The 22500-nt window shown below is 39.6% G+C and overlaps 1 protein-coding gene across 3 annotated transcripts in view; it reads left to right on the forward strand.

Annotated features, from left to right (window-relative positions):
• Nucleotides 1–22500, forward strand: part of ADAMTS14 (ADAM metallopeptidase with thrombospondin type 1 motif 14) — a 1616175-nt gene that overhangs the window by 1582206 nt on the left and 11469 nt on the right. For all 3 annotated transcript variants that reach the window (XM_044056898.1, XM_044056897.1, XM_044056899.1), the window contains one exon: nt 12915–13025. In XM_044056898.1, the coding sequence (XP_043912833.1) occupies nt 12915–13025 (111 nt within the window). The remainder of the gene's footprint in view (nt 1–12914; nt 13026–22500) is intronic.

Raw genomic sequence — 22500 nt, forward strand, 5'->3', positions numbered from 1 at the left:
TGTTGATGTTGTTGTTTGTCTTTTTGACTTTTCCCGGTTAGGGGTCGCCACAGAGGAACTCCCGTCTGCTAATGATTGGCAGTCGATTTTTATGGTGCTGAGTTGCCAGCCCAACGCCCAACCTTCAGCAAAGGCATGCCCATTCACACATGTCTTTCGGAGGCCACTCGACTGCTGGGAGGACATGCAGACTCCACACAGAAGGCACTCCAGCCGAGAATCGAACAGGAGAACCTCTTGCTGTGAGGCAACAACGCTACCGCTGTACCACCATGGATTAAGCTTCACCAATCATTGATAACGTCACTTTTCTTTTTTACTATTTGCTGCCTATTTTGTATTAACAAAAACTGGATGATATTGTATAGACAATTGTCATATGCTTTCTCAGAGTCTAGGAACGCCCAGTTGGACTCTTTCCTCATCTTGGACTTGGAGAAAGCATATGATAAGGTCCCAAGAAAGCTGATTTGAGCAGTATTGCAGTGGTTTGAAGTCCCAGAAACATTGATAGAATTAGTTCAGGCTATGTACAAGGACCCAATGACTCAAGTAAAAACAGTGTTCTGCCTCACAGAGGGGTTCCCAGTGGGAATGGGTGTGCACCAGGGTTCAGCTCTCAGCCCACTGCTGTTCATACTGGTGATGGACTACATTATCAAACAGGTTAGAGGGGGCAGATGAACAAAGTTACTGTATGCAGATGATGGAATAGACTGCCCATACATGTCAAGCAGAGTGCCTCTTTGGTCCTCTTCAAAAGGAACATTGACGACTGGATGGGAGATAGGAAATTCACCCCGGGGATCACATCAGTCACCCTGCTAGACAGGGGTCTAGGGCAGTAAATATTGTGTGAAGAAATATCCAGGTAATTGTTATGGCTAGGCTTGTATAGGCCCTAGGGTCGATAGCCTAGTACCAACCTATGAACCTATGTGGCATTACAGGCTGACTCTGAGCAAGAACTTCAGCAAAGAACAGGGGAATGGAATGGAAAACTGAAGGCACATGGGATGAAACTAAGCACAGATAAGACAGTGGTAATAGAAGCAAATTGGGAAAATAGTTGAGAATTGAGACAGAAGGGAAGATAGTGGAACATGTAAATAGCTTCAAGTATTTGGGAGGGGTTTTTGAGGAGAAGGAAAGTCTGAATAAAGAGGTCAAAGCTAGAATCAGAGGTGCTGCAGCCAACAGGCATAGAGTGTCAGGTGTAGTCTATGACAGAAGAATGCCAAAGAACCTGAAAAGTAAGTTGTACAAGACAGTGGTGCGACCAGTACTACTATATGGTACAAAAACCTGAGCAGTAAAGGCAAAGCAGATGAAGAAGCTACAGGTGATGAAAATGAAGTGCCTGAGAAGGGTGGTAGGATGCACACTGTGGGATAGACGAAGAAATGAGGACATAAGAGCAGAAGCCAAAGTTGCTCCAATTGCAGAAAAGATCAAAGAGAACAGATTACAGTGGTTCAGACACATGTGCAGGAAAGCAGAAGACAATCTGATGAGGAAGATATGGAGCAGACAGGAAGAAGGTAAGAGGAAATGAGGATGTCCAGCAAAGAGGTGGATGGATTGTGTGAAAGAAGATCTGCGACAGTCAGGCATGAGTGTTGAAGAAAGCAGGAGTGTGGCACTGAATTGAGAGAGATGCCAACAGTTAACATGATGCCCCGACCCCATGTAGAAAATTCAAAAAGGGGATGATGATGATGATGATGATGATGATGATGATGATGATGACTGTATAGAAAATTGTGTTACTTTGCCAAAAGTCACATACAAGCTCAATAGTAAGCTCCCTTCAAAACCTAACTTGTTATTAAATGTTATTAAATAGAAACCAATTTAATTTTCCAAATACTTGTGATGGAAATCATTTAATTTAAGCCATAATTCCCCGTGGCATTAGTTCTCAATAGCAATTGCAATTCTTTCCATTCCAAAAAGTCCCCCCACGGTCTCCCCCTCTGGCTTACATTAACTCTCTATACCACAAGGAAGTGTTCTGGATTATTTTCCATACGTTTATGTAGTGCATTATGATCTTTTTTGCTCCTCACATTATGTACATGTTCGTACACTCTTGTACACTCTCTTCTTAAGACATCTTGCTGTCTTTTCAACATAAATACTCAGCACTCCCCTAGCCATTCCATTGTCCCATTACTTGGTTATTTCTCCTCATTTACCATAAACACTGTTTATACCTCTCAGTGTGCATAATATTTTCTGCTTTACTTCTACAATGATTACAGATATTTGGATTTAATTTAATACTTTTATTTCAAATTTTATTGTACAAACACTGATAGAGATTTGCTAAACAAAACAATACAGTGTCACAATGTAAACAGACTTAACATTAACATTCAGCATCTGATGTTGTTAATCTTCTTCCCATTCATCACTGATGGGTTTGGTTCTGAGGCCCATGAAACTGAGTTGGCCTAATACCAACCTCACGTACACCAAAAACTCTCGAGCTAAGCTGCTACTCACAATGTCCTTCTCCCAGTTACCTCAGATCTCATTTGCCGCACAGCCATACAGCACCATTTCACAGAGTTCTCCAGCTGTCATATTTTTTTTAGAAAGTTTGGTGTATTTTGAACTTTTTCCATTCTCCCTTTTCTATGGGAGGATGTTTGGATGTGCTTGATAGACCTTCAGGATGCATATTATCACATGAAAATGGACAAACGCTCCAGGAGTCTCCTTCCCTTCCAGCTAGGAGCCAGTCATTACCAGTTCAGAGCCCTGCCATTCGGTCTCTCGACAGCCCCCAGAGTGTTCATGAAATGCCTAGCAGTGGTGACAGCTCATCTGAGACTTCAAGGATTCCAGGTGTTTCCATATTTAGACGATTGGCTCATCTCCGCCCCCACTAAGCGCCTACTGCCCATGGGCCTCCACTACACTCTCTCACTGGCAGAGTTTCTAGGCATCACAATCCATTGGGAAAAATCCAATCTTCATCCTACCCAACAATTGGAATTTATAGGATCAGTATTCAATGCTCGAACAAGCCTCGTTTCTCTTCCACCTCATAGGCTTCAAAGATTAAGATTACAGGTACAAGTGATACTCTGTCAAAGAAAGGTGTCAGCAAGAGAAGTTCTCCAGGCTCTAGGGTCTATGGCTGCAGCCATTCTGATTGTTTCTCTGGCAAGATTACATATGAGACTGTTACAATGGCTCCTTTTATCCCAGTGATTGGCAAATCTTCACCCACTAAAGTCACAGATCCTCATCACCATTTCCTGCAAACATTCTTTGGTGGATGAGGACAGACAAAATTCTTTGGTGTCGTCCCTTCCAGAACCCTCAACCCAATGCCACGGTGACCATAGATGCTTCTCTGATAGGGTGGGGTAGCCACTTTCAAGGAAAGACAGTCCAAAGCACGTGGTCCAGCTTGGAGGCCAACTTGCATATCAATGTTCTGGAGTTGAGAGCTGTGTTGTTGACATTGCAGGCACTACATCCACTCCTTCCATCGGGAACGATTGCGATCCATTCAGACAATATGTCAGTAGTCTGGTACATAAACAAGGAGGGACCAAATCCTATCCCCTGTGTTGAGAGGCCATGAGAATTTGGCATTGGGCAATAGTTTCCAACCACTTTCTTATAACAATGCATATCCCGGGGAGCTCCAACGTGATTGTGGACAGGCTGAGCAGATGCATCCTCCTTCCACACGAGTGGTCTCTCAATCCAAATGTGACGGCAGAAATTTTCAGGCATTGGGGCCAGCCTTGCTGCAATCTTTTAGCTTCCTCCTCAAACAACAAATGCAGCAGCTTCTTTGCCCTTTTCCCACAGAAGGGGAGTCACCGAGAGATGCTTTGACTCATGACTGGCCCACGGGTCTCCTCAATGCTTATCCTCCAATTCCCTTGATACCACTATTTTTAAAGAAAGCAATTCAGTCGAGATGCAAGGTGATCCTCATTGCCCCATTCTGGCCTCGACAAGTGTGGTTCCCCTTTCTCCAGCCTCAGCTATTACAGCCTCCATGGATCCTGGACACTCATCAGGACCTAATCTCTTAGCCCCAAGGGTTGACTCCCCCAAATCTGTCCACTCTCAAACTGACAGCTTGGTTTCTCCACTTCCTTTAGTCACCAGGCAGTTTGCGATATTATTCTGGCCTCCCATAAACCATCCACCAGAAAACTCTACAGAGATAAGTGGAAAAAGTTCACTGTCTGGTCTAAAAAACAGATGCTAGACCCCTTCTCAGTTCCTGCATCTGTTATACTTTAATACCTTTCTGAGTTTTTCGATAATGGAGCATCAGCTTCCACTATTCAACTCCACTTGGCAGCTATCTCCAATTTTCATAATCCATTTTCCATAGCTGAACCCCAATCAGGTGGCCTGTAGAGAAATGGAATCTCTCTTTGGTATTACAGTCTCTTTCTTTACCCCCTTTTGAGCCCTCTGCAAAATGTGACCTTAAATTTCTTTCATGGAGATCACTCTTTTTGGTGGCAGTCACATCAGCTAGATGGATATCGGAACTACAAGCCTTATGCATCAAGAGTCCGTATTTAATCTTTCATAAAGACAGAGTATCTCTTCGTACTAATCCATCTTTTCTCCACAAAGTGGTTTATGATGTCTCTGTCAACCAGTCCATTGAGCTCCCAGTGTTTTTCCCAAATTATTCCAATAAAGGAGAATACTGTCTGCACTCATGGGATGTACATAGACAATTACGTTTTTACTTGGACAGGACTAAATCTTTCTGCAAGTCGGATCAACTTTTCATCTCCTTCTCTGGACCAAAAATGGGATGTGCTGTATTAAAAGTCACTTTATCAAAATGGCTCAGAAGTTGTATTTCTTTTTCGTACTCACAGGCAAATGAACCTAAACCTGTTAATATCAAAGCTCATTCAACGAGAGCCTTTGCAACTTCTGTTGGTTTTCAATCCAGAGCTTCCATGGATGACATTTGCACAGCAGCTATTTGGGCTAAACCCCATACTTCCATCAAGCATTACAAATTGGACATGGTCTCCAGGGGAAGAGTGGCCTTCAGCTCAATGGTTCTCAGGCATGTTCTTCCATAAGGGCCACCCAGGCTTTTCAAGTAGCTTGGGATTCTGTCTTATCAGTGATGAATGGGAAGAAGATTAACAACATCAGATAAAGAAGTTATGTCTTACCATAACGTTCCATCTGTGTTGTTGATCTTCTTCCATTCATCACATCCCACCCTCCGTCCCCCTCCAAAGGCTCCTGGTGGATCTTATGGGTCCTTGTGGTGTTTTCAGGGTTTTTGTGCAGAAATGGCCTCTGCTTTTACTTCTGTATGTTGCACGCAAACTCGATCTGAGGTAACTGGGAGAAGGGCATTGTGAGTAGCAGCTTAGCTCGAGCGGTGTTGGTGTACGCGAGCTTGGTATTAGGCTGACTCCGTTCTGAGAGCCTCGGAACTGAACCCATCAGAGATGAATGGGAGAAGATCAACAACACAGATGAAACGTTACGGTAAGGTATAACTTCTTTTTCTCTGCCCTTAAAACTCACGTTCATTGAAATAGCATTGAAACCCACATTCAAAGAAAATGCATGAGGCCAGTGGCAGATTAAGTTTTATCTTTGGGCGGTTTTCATATCATAGGCCCTTTGCACACATTTTTATGACAATGCAAACATGCATGAGTTCTTTGATTCACCTTCTTGATTGTATTAACTTATATTCCTTGTAAAATGCAGCACCACTTGTTAGAGCGTGTTTTAAATTTGTAGTGTTGAACATTTTTCCAGTAGCCAATGAGCACTGACACAAATGTTCTCCAAGAAGGGCTGACACAGACAATCAATCATTGCCAGAGCCATGGACTAAAAGTAAATTCCAAGAAATGCATAATAGTATCTTTCAGGAAGTCATCCATCCCTGGTAACTATTATACTGACAACTCACCCCTAAGAGTTGACCCAGTAGTGAGGGACTTAGGGACACAGAGAGACAGTAATCTAGCCTTTAACTATCACATGTCTACAGTAGTGATGAAATCATTCTATGTTGCACAAATTATAAACAAAGGTATGACATCTTAGTCCAGGGAAGTCATTGTTCCACTGCATTCGGCATTCATCAGACCTATCATTGAGTACAATACCCCCTTTGGTATGTACCTAACCAGGCATATCCAAAAACTGGAATATCCACAGGGGATCCTCACTAAAAGATTACAGGGTGTAAGTAAAATGTCCTCTGCAGACAGCCTCAAGGCCCTATCCTTGTATTCTTTCTCCTTCGGGCTTTTGAGGAGAGATCAATACCTGGCATACACACAAAACAAATGGCACCAGAATTACCTATTCTAAAGACTTAAACCTTGTCTGTCATCTAAATAGGACCTGCTGGAGAGGACAGGTATGTATTCCAGAGTCTACCCTGTCTCTGGAACAGGCTCCCCATCCATGTGAAGCAGAGTTTCTCCTTAACCCAATTCAAGTTTTGGATGGGGAACAGGAAATTCCTCCCTGAATTGGCACCTATGTCTTTAATGGACACAGGCATCCTGTAAATGTTTTCTGTCCGAGGCTCCTTCTTGTAAATGTTTCATCTTCCAAGCCCCTGCTTACACTTATCAAGGGTAGCAGAACTTGCCAGAGATTTGGGATACATGGCTAGGCTTAAAAAGGCCCTTGTGGACGTTAGCCTAGTAAACAACTATGAACCGATGTAAACCAATAATGACAAAACTGCCCATTTCAGAACATTTCAACCATAAAAAAATGCTTGTCATTAAATTCCACCAATATCAGTCAATACGCACAATCTCTGCAGAAGTAAATGTCATCTGAATAATTCCCCATTAAAGAGATCTGTAACTAATGAAGAGGTTACTGATAGCAAACAACTTTATATTTCAGTGTTTCATTTACAAATTTAGTGCCTGCTGCCCATGAAGAACAAACATTGCCTATGTTAAATTACAAAAATGATAAACTGGTAATATTGCAATAGGGAATGGATAGCAAACTAATAACAGGTTCATAGTAGAGATCTCATCCAAAGGAGGACATATTGAGGACTGTAGCACCCCACCCCCTAAAGTACAACACAGTATCAGCAATCCATCTACATGCTACAGCTACAACCATCTACATCAAAAGTAAATATCCTACCTGTTGTGCTACTAACACTGCTTTTCAGTGCTGTAGCAGAATAGTGATAGCATTCTCGAAACAAAACAGTTGCACATTGTAAATAGACTTAGCATGAGCAGCAGTAAACTTCTCTTCCTTTGAAGCTCACAATTCCTTAAAAATACCCTTAAAACTCACTTCCTTGAAATTACACCTGAAAATCAATTCTTTGAAAATGCACCTGAAAACTTCATTTCTTTAGCAGCTTGGTAGCTGAAGTAGGCTCTTGTTTTGTGTAACAGAGTTTAAGCCTGAGCAAATTACTAGCCACCTGTAATACCTAACCAGGGCATTTCACATACACACACACACACACACACACACACACACACACACACACACACACACACACACACACACACACACATCTGTTGAAACAGGAGAGTCTTTTATTCAAATTCCGTGCGCAGAACGTGGAAAGGAAGATGTAAACAAACAACAGGCCTGTGTAATGATGATGGCACACACCCAGATGCAACAGGCATTGTGACCAGATGCAGAGGGCATTCTTAAAGAAGAACACCTTTAAAAAAAGCATGTATTTTTTTTAATTAAAAAAACTTAATGTGACAGTGCCCAGCCAGTGGGCACTCCTAGCCAGTGGGCGCTAGGCGACTGCCTTGTTGCGTAGTGCTGGATCCAGCTCTGCTGTAGTCTAGTCATACCTTAAGCACAGTGCGCGGTTCTGGAAGCTGTATAAGGACAGGGACAACAGACTGCATAAAGCAGTTCAGTGAAAAGCCACCGTAGCGCTAATGGATTTAAAAGGAAAGGACTACATTGTCATGGAGCTTGAGGTCGTTTTCACTAGAGATCAGAAATGATAAGAGAACAAATGGACATGATCATGTCATGTTAAGAAGTTGTCTTGATCAGGAAGGGCAGATATGGCTAGAGGGGACATGGGAACCAGCCTGATTACTGGATTTGGAGACCTGTGGGGCAGACTTAAGGAATGGGGTGAAGAGGGAAATCTCCAGAACTGTTCATGAGGGTATATGCAGCTGGTAAAAGGGTAAGGGCAAAGATAAGGATGGATGACAAGTTGAATGTGAATATAGTAAAAGGGCTGACTTGATATGGTTAGTGTCCCCTACTGGCTTCAAACAAATGTAATACAATATAATCCTTGATATTGTACAGTTCCGTGATTTGGAATTCTTTGACACCCATTATACAAAATTACATTCTTTAACAATGCTATTTGTCAAAACGTAGTCATGGTAAAATCTAAAACATATTATTTTATACAACTCTGCAGTCTCTGTCATGCAGAAATACATACCATTATAATACCCACCTTGCTGTATATCAGAGAAAGTCATACATTCGCAATTCAGGGCTTTGCCTTTTAGGAAACTTCTGTTTGTGTCCAGCAGCAAAACTGGATTTTAAAAAATCTGATTTGTGAGAAAAGAACAGAATGCAGCATTACAATACTCTTATAATAAAAACATTTAACTTTCTTGACATTAGCAATATGAATTCTCAGTAGTTTTGTGAATGAATCCTTCAGCTACGTTTATGCTTTCATGTTAATTAGATCACAGGTTTTCTACTTTTTTGCTCGCTGATGCTGCTTTGACCACTAGCTTGCCTACCTCAGTCCTACCTACTCTGTTGATACAAATGCCCATCTTGCCCACTAGACTAGGATGGTAGGATGGTAAGGCCAATCCATAAACAAATGGGGTAGGCTATTTTGAGCACAAAAAGGGAAACTGACTAAGTTTAAAGTGGCCTGCAAGGGTAGTTAGCCTAGTACTTACCTGTGAACCTATGACTACCGTATGTGGTCCGCGTCCCAACGATGAAGAGCTAGTTGTCTCTTGTTTGGGGAACTGTGACTCATTGCCAGTGCTGTGTGATAGAAATTGCCTGCTTGGATACACTGTTACCCCTGCCGTCTTGTGGTCAGATTGCCAAGGCAGGCCTACAGTACCACTGTATGGCTGCTTGTTCCCATATAACCTAGTCCAGTTGCAAGGTATCAGGGCATCATTACAGCAGGCTTTGCAAGCCCCATGCTGTTCTTTGCATTCTGCATATCATTCATCATCTGTCCATCGTATGCTTATCTTTAGACTTTGCTGACCCCATCCTCACTTGACTCAGCTAACCTCAGGTGCTCACTTCAGTCCCTCTGTGACCAACTCTTCAAGAGCCCAGGCTCACTAACTGAAGTCAGCTGAAGAGAAGCAATGATTCTGTATGATATAATGGGATGCAGTATCACCTCTTTGAACAAAAACACTAAAAGTACCTTTAAACAAAAACAAAACAGTCCGTATTCGAAGAAATACCAAAACCAAAGACAACGCTGTCTGGTAACAATGAAGACTGTCCTCCTTTGTATATGGAACCCACAAAAAACTCGATGAGTACTGTAGCACTTAATTCCAAAACGTTTAATCTAAAAAAATGACCAAGGTATAAATATGAAAATGTTCATAACAAGTGGTATAGCGTACATATCATAACTTCCCATAATGGCCTATAAATACATTGTTCATAATACTAAGGAAATAAGGAAATAATTGAGGCAATAAATAAAACTCTCTCAGTGAAAAGAAATACAAACTCCCTTAATATACATACAATGTGTAGAACACTATGAACTTTGAAATTCACAATGGTAATCCATATCCATGACATGTAACCTAATCTCTAAAAGTGTTATAAATAGTGTTGATGTAAATTGTAAATTTCAGCTACAAAATGTATTATTAAATATAAATACATAAATTACACATATTGAAATGTACCCAAAAAATAAATAAAAAAATATATGATTTGTACGCTATACCACTTGTTATGAACATAGACATGCTATTTATCATGAGTCCGACTATTGTAAGTTTTGTATATGGTTACTTGATTTGAGCGCCAACCAACAGCCAATGAGAAGCTATGAGAGAACATTTAAATGAGTTGGTAACTCAAAAGTGTGGATTCTGAAGAAGTGTCATGTTATGAGATGAAAGCGCGCTAAATCCACTTGTTGTCTTTGTCTTTTTATTTTTCATATTTATACCTTGGTCATTTTTTGGATTAAACGTTTTGGAATTAAGTGCTACAGTACTCATCGAGTTTTTTGTGGGTTCCATATATGAAGGAGGACAGCCTTTATTGTTACCAGACAGCATTGACTAAAAGTACCTTTATCAGTGCAAATTCCCAAGTGTTTTAGGATTAAGCAAGTTTCTTTCTCCATTCCTATATTATTCCATTACACAAGAGTATAAATTGGATGACCTTAACAGTTATAGACACATAGCTATCCTCTCCCCTTTTCAAAAATCCTTGAACGGTGTACCAAACACGACTTATACAGTATCTCAGCTCCAATAACCTACTTCCAAAATACAGCATGGTTTCAGACCCCATCACAGTACAAGCACTGCCCATGTGCATTTTACTAACAGTATAAATCAACTTAGAAATAATGGCAAACTTGTGTAAACACTTTTTTTTTAGATTTATCTGAGGCATTCAACACCACATCATATCAGCATGTACTCTGTGAACTTACTTCTGTCAACATTCTCAATACTCCCTTACATGGTTCCTTAGTTATCTGTCTGAAAGAAAACAAGCAGTCAAATGGCACGGGGATTATTCCCCATTTCAGCCTATTTTAGCCTATCAGTCCTTGGACCACTCCTCTTTAGCATCTTTATAAATAAACCCCACACAACATGCGAGCATTGTCCAATACGCTGATGTTTCATCAGTAATATGTGCAGGCCCAGCTTTCTCCAAATTCCAGGAACTTACCCTAACTTCTTTTACATCTATAGAAATGTGATATATACCTACACTGCCGGATAAATGCCCCACACTAAAAAATGCCTCGCTGCCTTAGTCTTCCTCATGAGACCTCCACAACACTGACAAGTTCTAATTAAAAACAACTAAGTCTATTAACTCAGCTAGAGACTCACTTTACTTCTGCTACATCTCAAAAACATGGAACACCATCCCAGAACACATCAGAGTCACTGACAAACTACCACATTTTCAAAGCCTGCTCAGGCTACATTTGAATAAATCCTGGTCATACTCATGCTCAGCACCAGGCTGACAGCATCCCGGCATATCCCCCATCTTTCTTCCCCCATCTTGACCTACTCCCTTTCCAATCACACACACCCCTTTCTCTCTCCCATTTCTCACTTCACCTAAACCGTTTTTGGCTTATCTCCTCCATCATGCTCTAAACTCCAGCTATACTCTCAAAATGACAGCACCTCCTTACAATACTTACCTAGATACACCCTATACTATAAAACTAAATACTTCAAAGTAATTCAGTAGCATATGCACAAACGTTACTGATGACACAATGCTTAACCACTGATAAGCTTTTATGTGTAGTATTGTAACAGACAAAATTGACAACTAAATATGACATCGTAAATTGTACATGTATGTGTATATGCAGCATACAGTTGTAAATTGTACTTGTATATATGTATATGTACACTCTTATTAGATGGAGATTTTCTCCCCAGGCCACCGCTGAAAAGGGGTTTGCCCAGTAGGACTATCCTAGTTAGCAAAGCCAACTAAATAAATAAGTTAATTTAGTCTGTGTTCCTGTGTAATTCTTTTATCATCACTATCTGAGTGCAAACCAGAAAAGAAGGAAGGAAGCTGTATGTAGAAGACTATGCAAAGAAAGCAGTGCACTGAAGCTCAGAAAAGAAAGCAGTGCACTGAAGCTCAGAAAAGAAAGCAGTGCACTGAAGCTCAGAAAAGAAAGCAGTGCACTGAAGCTCAGAAAAGAAAGCAGTGCACTGAAGCTCAGAACTGTGAGAAAGAGTACTGTGTGGATCAAGAAGGAAAGTGATCTAACAAAGAAAACTGATGATTCCAAGTGGACAAAGATAAAAACTACAAAAACTTAAAGAAGTGTGAAATGACAGACCATCATATTAATTTGTTCCTAACACTTTCTAATTACACAAAACCTCTGCAACTGCTAGACTGGGGTGGTTGAGATCAGGTTCCTGTGGTTAATGTTAATGAATGCATAGGCAGGCTTATGTTATTAATCCCTTACTTTGTGCGTCTATTAAGTCAACCTCGCATCGATAATGTACACTAGCAATTATTCAGATCACATTTACAGGAGTATCATGATCATACCTCTCAATCTGTTAGTGCAAGAAATCTGGACAAAGGCCCAAAAATAAGGACAAATTTTAGATATTGCTCTTATACGCTTAAAAAGTTGCTAAAATAACAGGATTTTTCTGAAAGATGTGAAGTCTGAAACAACTGTATATCATTATTTAGTGACTTCAATCCTCAGTGATTTAGAAAACCACAAATTTTATGAAGAATAGCTCAAAAATATTAAGCAAAACTCTGGACATTCTGTGAAAATCTGGACATTTGAGAGGTATGATTCATGATGCAGTTAATAGTGTTATTTTAAGAACTAATTCTAGATTTTACTGGCTGCATGAATAATTTGTAATGCAGTGCTATAAAACATATTTTAGTGACTGTTTTTGTATGTTATTACGAAAGTTAGCTGACAAATAAACTTTATTGTTGCAGTAAACTGTTTGTAAGAAGTAACATCTCCTTTGCCAGTTAGCTTTTCAAAATGGCCACTTCATCATGATATATTTAATCCAGCTTTAATCCAGGTAGGGAAGTTAAATACCTTTTGTATTCATTTTCTGTGAAGCTTGATCTGTCTTTTTTGTTCTTTTCTTTAGGAAAATCTTCAATTACCACCACAAACTCAGCCGTTCTTGAACAGGTAACCCCCAAAGTACACTGGATATCCAACAAAGTTCCAAGCATTCCAGTCAACAAAGTATCCTCAAGTAATTATTATTATTGTTTTGAAAACTGAGTTTAACACCTATGAATATCTTTAATGCTGTGAAAATGAATTTGGATGCATGCTTGGAGAACTGCATGTTTCATGGCTGGGACCTTGATATGGGGTTCAGACATCACCAAAACTAAAATGGATTGCTGGCCTCACATTAGATTTTAATGCTTTTAAAATTTGACTAAAGCATTCACTGTGCTTCATAAGATGACATCACATTTAATACCTTGGAAAAATGAAATGTCCTATCAGTTTCAAAAAAAGCCCCCATCAAGGCTAGTTTGACAAAGAATGCCCCACACCCCTGTTACTTCATATATGTACTAACTCTGCGACCATACAGCAGTGAAGAAAAGGAATACGTCCTTAACCTCACTGTTCTGCAGTCTGTCACTAATCTGTCTTGCCAGCACTCACGCAGTGGTGTACTCAAGTACAGATACAAACAAACCTTCTGAAAGAAAATCACTCATGCATACTCAGATGCAAATACACACAAACCTTCTGAAAGAAAATCGCTCATGCATACACGGTAAACACATTCTGCACATATGTTGTACACCATTCAACAGACTAAAATCACATGCTTACATATGCAAACTTACCGCTCCCATAAACCTCTAAAACATTTGCAGCTTACATCAGTAAAACAGGAATAGATAAAACAAATGCACATGTTCTGTCTAAACATAACTTGAACAAATAAAATAAATCTCTCAGTATACATAAATATAAACAAGCAGTACCATCTTGAATCCTGTTTTCTTGTTTTTCCTTAGAATGCAAGGTGATCTTTAACATGGATCTTACATTAGTATTTATGACAACAACGTATCTTAGCACATCATATGCTATTATCATTTCTGTACAACTGGTTTTCCCTATTTTTTGGTTTGTTCTTCTTTAAGAAAAGTGTTTACTACTGTTAAGGCTGGAAAAGTACATTTCCTCAGTACTAGGTTTTGTCTGCCTGTATATCTGTCTATATCAACTGGGGTCAAGCGGACTTGACGAGACTCCTATCATCCCAGCTGAAAGAAAAGGAACAGAAAACGTACATGTCCATAGGTGAACATAAGCACATGGACTATAATCAACTTAAGGAAAAAAAATGTTGGTCAGAGCTGGTATACTCTCTGTAGTTCAAGTAATAAAATGTCATAACTACACTTTTAATGTAGACAAACCATTAATTGCACAGATGCATAATTTAAAGCATATTTTAAAGCTCTGCCTTGAACCTGATAGTAACAGCAATGCAAAAATGTTAGAAATGTTAGCAGTAGGCAGGTTTAAAATGGGTACTGCAAAGGGATTCCAAGATATCTGATGCACTACTGATGTTAGTTGAATGCTTAATTATTAATGACATAATGTTTGAAAATGAATTATCTATTACCAAGGCTAAAATAACAATAAGCAGTGTACCATTAGTGCAGAGGGAAAAACAAAAGTAATGCATTAATTTGTTACAAATGAGGATGGAGGAATTACATTGCCAAGCTATGCACTTCCAACAGTGAAGACAGTGTTTCTAACAGAAATGCAAAAATTAAAAAGAATGCCTTGGATGAAGTAGTTCATATGGGATACACTATGACTACATCCAAAATAAATGAGTCGGTTCTGTGTAGTAATTTTATTTATTTATTTATTTGCATTTAGAAAGACGGGAAGTGCAAGTCCTGATAGACTCTAGCAGCATGAGTTCCCTTGTCAAACTTCCCCTTACTAGCAGTTGGAGTGTGCATGTCATATGCCTTCATGGTGAAAAAAGATTATCCTTTAAACATGTAGGAATTCAAACATTTCTGAGACAACACGTGCATCCTGTGGCTGTAACACCTGTTTAACACTTGACAATATTGCCACATATTAAAGTGCGATTACACTCATTCAGTATACAATTGTATGAGCGGAGGGGAGGGCGGTGACACTCACACAGTGATTTATTTTTATTTTTTTTTTATTTATTTGACATTTGGTTACTGGGAAAGTCCAGCTGGGTGGGAAACCCATTTTCAGCAGAGGACCTGGGAGAAAAGCTCCAACTACATAGAAAGAAACAAATACAATGGATATAAAAAGTGTACACATCCCTGTTAAAATGCCAGGCTTTTTTGATATAAAAAATGAGACCACAATAAATCATTTCAAAACTTTCCCACCTTTAATGTGACTGTACAATTCAACTGAAAAACAAACAAATCTGTTAGGGGAAAAAATATAAAAAATAAAAAATGTACAATAACCTGGTTGCATAAGTGTGCACACCCTTAAACTAATACTTTGCTGAAGCACCTTTTGATTTTTTTACAGCATTCAGTCTTCTTGGGTACACACCTGCCATCAATAAAAGAGACTCTGATTAACCCCAAATAAGTTTCAGCTGTCCTAGTTGGATTTTCCTGATGTTTACTCAGTTGCCTGCTACAGCAAAAGCCATGGATCGCAGACAGCTGACAAAGCATCAAAGGGATCTCATTGTTGAAAGGTGTCAGTCAGGAGAAGGGTACAAAAAAAATTCCACAGGATTGGATATATCATGGAACACAGTGGAGATAGTCATCAAAAAGTGGAGAAAATATGGGACAATAGTGACATTGCAAAGAACTGGACGTCCAAATTTGATGAAAAGACAAGATGAAAATTGGTTAGGGAGGCTGCTGAGAGACCTACAGCAACAATGAAGGAGCTGCAGGAATTCTGGCAAGTACTGGTTGTGTACTACATGTGACAACAATCTCCCATATTCAACATTTGTCTGGACTATGAGGGTAGGGTTGCAAGACGGAAGCCTTTTCTTACACAGAAAAACATCCAGGCCTGGCTAAAATTTTCAAAACAATACATCAAATCTCCAAAAGCATATGGGAAAATGTGTTATGGTCTGACGAGACCAAGGTTGAACTTTTTGGCCACAATTACAAAAGGTACATTTGGCGCAAAAGCAACACTTTGCATCACCAAAAGAACACCATCCCCACAGTGAAGCATGGTGGTGGCAATGTCATGCTTTGGGGTTGCTTTTCTTCAGCTTGAACTGGGGCTTTAGTCAAGGTGGAGGGAATTATGAACATTTCCAAATACCCATCACTTTTGGCCCAAAACCTTTAGGCATCTGCTAAAAAGCTGAAGATGAAGCGGAATTTCACCTTTCAACATGAGAGTGACCCCAACCATACATCCAAATCAACAAAAGAATGGCTTCACCAGAAGACAATTAAAGTTTTGGAATGGCCCAGTCAGAGCCCAGACCTAAATTCAATAGAAAATCTATGTGGTGACCTGAAGAGGGTGTTGCACAAGAGATGCCCTTGCAATCTGCCAGATTTTGAGCACTTTTGCAAGGAAGAGTGGGCAAATATTGCCAAGTCAAGATGTGCCATGCTGATAGACTCCTACCCAAGAAGACTGAATGCTGTAACTAAATCAAAAGGTGCTTCAACAAAGTATTAGTTTAAGGGTGTGCACACTCATGCAACCAGCTTATTGTACTTTTTTTTTTTTTAATATTTTTCCCCCTAACAGATTTGTTTGTTTTTCAATTGAATTGTACAGGTTATAAGTCACATCGAAGGTGAGAAAAGGTTTGAAATTATTTATTGTGGTCTCATTTTTTATATCACAAAAACCTGGCATTTTAACAGGGGTGTGTACACTTTTTATATCCATTGTACAATAATTTTTTTACAAAAGGTTCAAACAGTACGAATGAAGAGAAAGCAGTTAATACACAATGTACATAGTAACATGGATAAGAAGGTAAAAAATAAACATTTAGGTGGGCCTTCCAGGCTCCATGTGTAATGGACATTTACATGCATGTTAAAGCTGCTTTTCTTGCATATATACACTAGTATTCCTATTTGCATACAGACATGATTTAGGGCTTGTATAGCGGTGGTGGTGCTGCGGTAGCGTTGTCACCTCACAGTAAAATATTGTCCTGTTCGATTCTCAGCTATACCGTCTTCTGTGTGGAGACATGTGTGAATGGGCGTACCTTCGTTGAAGGTTGTGCGTCAGGGCTGGCAACTCAGCACATAAAAAGCAAGTAAAAATCTACTGCCAATCATTAGCGGACCGGAGTTCCGCTGTGGTGAACCCTAACTGGGAAAAGCCGAAAGACACAACAATAGCAGATAAGTATAAGTAAGAAAAGGCGAGTGAAAGGTGACAGTGTTAGTCGTATAAGGTGGCTGCCTGTAAGGTGAGAGGGAGAGAATTGTGAGGAAAGGTAGGTAAAGATACAAGGTTGTGTACGGAGTATCAGAAGGTTTGTGCTATTATTGGAGAGGTGATTGTAATACTGCTATTTAAGAGTGAGAGGAAGAGAGAAAGGACAGGGGGAGGAGAAGGGGTTATCAGGATACTGTGAGTAAGGAGGGGGAGTGGGATAGAAAGAACGGAATAGGGACAGGAAGTTAAGTACAGAGTGAGCTGGATTTGTTTAGGACGAGTTTGAACAGTAACAGAGACTTGTCTTTAATAGGTGTTTCCTTAGTTTGAATTTGAACTTCTAAGGTTAAAGGTGGTTCTAATGTTATCAAAACCAGGAGCAGGAGTTAGTATAGAAACTGCAGAAGGAGGTTTGAGTTGGTTGGAGTTAGGCAGTAAAAGGGATCTTGTCTGGTACAGAAGTATGCTGCAATGACAGAACAACAGAAACCCAAAACTGTAAGAGATGTCGGGTTTGTAGTAGATAATCGAATGTTTGAAAGTTCAACTATCATGGTCAACACCATACGATCGAACTTTTAAAAGTTCAAATGTCTAATAAAAAAAATAAACTACACAAAACACCTCTGTGAACGTTTTAAGCAGGGGGGCAAGCCTCTCTGCACCCCCACAACCCCTGCTCTTTAAATGTACCAACTCCAAAATCGCCTACAGTGCAGAAAAGGGAAATCTTCCCATTCCGTTCTGTACGGAGATCTCCGTTACAACATTCGAACATTCAAAAATTCGATCATATGGTGTTGACCATATGACACTCGAAATTTTGAATGTTCGAACATTCAATATAGACCCGAGATATCAATATAGGAACCGAATATGAACCAGTCAGAAATTTTGAACTACAAATCAGTATAAGAAAGAATTTAGCATAAGCATTTATCAGAAGATTAACAAAGAAACACCATAGGATCAAAATTTTAAAAGTTCAGATGTCTAATAAAAAAAAATAAACTACACAAAACACCTACGTGAACGTTTTAAGCATGGGGGCAAGCCTCCCTGCACCCCCCACACCCCCTGCTCTTTAAATGTAACAACTCCAAGATCGCACTACAGTGCAGAAAAGGGAAATCTTCCCATTCCGTTCTGTACGGAGATCTCCGTTAAAACGTTCGAACATTTAAAAATTCGATCATATGGTGTCGACCATATGACACTCGAAATTTTGAATGTTTGAACATTCAATATAGACAAGAGATGTCAATATAGGAACCAAACATGAACCAGTCAGAAATTTTGAACTACAAACCAGTATAAGAAAGAATTCAGCATAAGCATTTATCAGATTTAACAAAGAAACAGAGACACAGAGGCACTTCTTTGAGGACCGTCAGAACAGAGTGCAGAAAGTGATATAAGCAGAAGAATGCAGAGTTGTGAGCCAGTGCCTGCTAGTGAAAAGCTGAGAATACAATTGAAGTTTAGATTCCAAGCAGCTGAAATGTGTGAACCAAGAAGAAGGTAAAACTCAAAATAACATTTATTCTGAGCTACAATTTTTAATAAAAAGTCAATCAAAAGTTGTGTGGAGAGCTCAAGAGGCATGTTACATCAGCACAAAAATAAATCTGAAGGTAATTTTTTGTTTACAATTACCTTCTGTATTGGAAAGCATAAAAGAAGTTGCAGTGACAGTATTTTTAGGGAAATAATTTTCACCTTTCACCTTGAGGCAGATTACTAAAGGAAGTAATCGTAACTCAGTCAAGGTACTAGTAAACTGATAAACTTTAAAAGGCAAAGTGAGAAGAATACTTTACGTAGAGCAAGAGAGAACATAACTAAGGTTGTAGGTGAAGACAGTGAAGAGGATGTTCCCTAATTTAAAAAACTATACCTCATTCTGCATACAAGAGTCTCTTAATTCCACTGCCTAAGATAGTAGTACTCCATGAATGCACTGAATGACATCATGGGCCACCGGTAAAATCGAGTAATGGATTTCAATGTAAAGTAGTTATAATAGACTACACGACCAAATTAAAAGAAGCATTGCCATCACTTAAAGCTAATGTTAAGGATCTCGCCAGGAAACTGGCACTGTTATTTTCCAGAGAGAGTATCCTTAGTAAGATTTGTAATGTCTAAGGCACAAAGATTATATGAAGGATACTTCATTGTTTAGTCAGTGCTGTTAGTTAAAACAGCTGAAGCAGCAGTCTACCATCTACAGACTAACTGATTAGAAGAGAGGTTGAATAAAACAATAAAATCCAAGCTGAGGAATGTTGCTGATATGCAAAAGGCAAAAATTGGCACCATTTGTGACCCTACTTTTTGCAACCATAGCCCCGTTTGAACTTCCATATACAAGGCATCCTAGCTTGACATTGCTAAGGAAAGTGGAAAGAAAAGAAGACATGATTTAAAAGTGTGATAGAACACAATGTCAGTTTACAGGACAGATTAAAGCTGGTAATGACCCTAGTAAGGAAATACATACAGACAGCATGTGCAATACGAAGAATTTACAAACAGAATGTCCTACTTCCTTCAAGACTTTAACTCAGGAGATCAGGTATTAGTGCAAATGCTGTATTTGAAAAATAAATCCTGCATAATTCTGGGACTGCTCTTGTTTGGCATCTACTTCTCTGAAGTACAGACCAGCACTAAGGGACTCTGGCTAACAAAGTTTGCAGATGACTGCAAACTGGGATCCATTATTGAATCCCCAAATGATGTGGATATTCTACAAAAGGGCCTTACAGAAACACATACTTGGTGCCAGAGCCATGGGCTCAAGCTCAATGCCAAGAAATGTATAGTTATCCCCTTTGGGAAAAAACATGTATCCATGAATTACCACATAAGTGGCAGTACACTAAACACCGAAAGTGTGATAAGAGACTTAGGGACACAAGTGGACAGTGGTCTCACCTTCATTAACCACATCACCACAATAGTTAGGAAATCCTTCTATGTGGCACACCTCATCATTAAGGGCCTTTCATCCAGAAAAAAGGAGGTCATTGTCCCACTGTACTCATCCCTCATTAGACTCATTATAGAGTACAACACCCCGTTTGGTATGTACCTCACAAGACATCTGCAACAACTGGAAAGGCCACAGAAATACCTCACTAAAAGTATCACAAGCCTAAAGCAGATTCCCTATGCTGACCGTCTAAAAAAACTCCAGCTACACTCTGTCAAGTCAATTGCCCTGTTAGACAGGGGACCGGGAAAGTAATAGCCAGGGAATTGTTATGGCTAGGCTTGTATAGGCCCTAGGGTCGATAGCCTAGTGCCAACCTATGAACCTATAAATTGCAGGGGCTTATTGGAGATGACTGAATAAATAAATACATTGAATTATAAGGTCAGTGACAGTGAGCAAAGGAGGTGAAATGTAGGGCAAATTTGCCCACATAAATGTACTAAAGCAATGGAAGGAAGCAGAGGATTCTGAAGAGAGCTGACAAGCTGAAGTTCTTACAAAGGAGACCAGGAGATCTTTATCTGAAGTGCAGACAGAGGGAACCTTAATACAAGTACAAAGGCAAGTATTGTTAAAGATGCCTTGGAGAATCAAAGTAATAGCAAATAATATACAGGTAACTTCTGGAATGAAGGTTAGACACACACCTTATAGAGTACCACATTCACAGAAACAGTAAGAGAAGTAGTTCAAAATTCCTCAAACTAGATTTGATAGGAGTCAGAGTGACTATAAAATAAATAATGTACATTAGGAAACCGAGTAGTGGTTCCAAGTTTGAGAGGTGTCCCATGCTCAGAGTTGATGAGTTGATAGAAAACCTAGGCAGAGTCAGAAACTTGATAAGAGGAAGCATGATAAATGGAGAGACCGCATATCTCCTCTGCCAAACAGAAAATGGCTTTCGGAACCCATGATTATTTCTTTCAATATACAGTGTTACAATATGGGTTTCATGGAGCCTGAGACACTGTTCAGAGGTTAGCAGATAAAATATTGAAGCCCCCACTCCTGATATTCTGCTGTATACCTGGATGTTGTGGTCATTAATTTAAAGAACAAGGAATCTCACTTATCTGAAGTCCTGGATGAATTTGGATGCATAAGGCAGGCTTGGCTATAAATATTAAGAAACGTAAACTGGGTATGGTAGAAGCTAAGTATTCAATGTTCCTTATAAGAAAAGGAGTGTGAAGACCACAATTGGAAGATGACACAAAGAACTGGGCTTTAACCTCCACAAAAACACAAGTGAAGGCTTTTCTTGGACAAGCTAGATACTACAGATTTCATTAGTCTGTGCTCAATTTTGCTGCCATTTGACTTCCCTTTGATAGGTGTCATCAGAAGGAAAAGTCCTAGCAAGGTGCAGTGGTCTTTTAAAGCAGCTAGAACATTTAATGTACTAAAGGGATCCTTTGTTGTGAACCTGTATACGGAGAGACATGTGGTTTGATTGTCAGGGATGAGAGAAGGTTTCTACGGCAATACAAGGAGAAGTGCAGTCAACCACGTCAGCAAGGGCACACGTGGAACAGCACAAGGAAAATGCCTGTAGGGTGTCTTCTAGGGTAGAAGAAGTAAGAATATACTGGCATGTGTGCAGGCAGAAACAAATGCCTCTCAGGTCTCACTAATGCCTTTGAAGAACCTGAAGATGAGGACGGTGAAAATAGATAGGGCCCTGTAGGAATTGAGGAAACACGGAATGTTAGCAGTGAGAATATCGAGGAAACAGCAGAAGAGAAAAGAAGTACTGTAGGCAGTTGAGTACACACATAAAACAAGAACGCTAAGGTAGGTGTCGAAAGTGAAAAATAAAAAGTAAAGATTATTGTTTTTCTATTCCACCTATTTGTGAATTACAGGCGAATGTCAATAAATCAAAACATTACAATGACTAAAAAAACAACACTGTGATTTTATATTTTTGGATACTAGATTGTGTTCTCAGAGGGAAAGAGAGTAATTTGGTAAGTTTTGACGGTTGGTATTCTTTGGTCTGTTGGTACCGAGGCAGCTACAGGTATTGCTTTCCTTTACAAACAGCATGTAATAAATATTTTTCATGATGACAGGGGGTTAGTATGAATACAATGGTTAGAAAAATATAGTTAGAATAATTCCATTGCATGCCAGAATGAAATTTGAGGACAGATGCAGCTTATTGGATGATGTGAGGGCATATATAATGGTGAATTGACCAACTACGATAGAAGGTGACTTTACTTGTAGTGCAAGACATACAAAAGGCAAGAAAGCCAGAGATGTAAGGATTGCT

Source organism: Protopterus annectens, chromosome 14.part0, assembly GCF_019279795.1.
Source record: "Protopterus annectens isolate FY-2018-M chromosome 14.part0, PAN1.0, whole genome shotgun sequence".
NCBI lineage: Eukaryota > Metazoa > Chordata > Ceratodontiformes > Protopteridae > Protopterus > Protopterus annectens.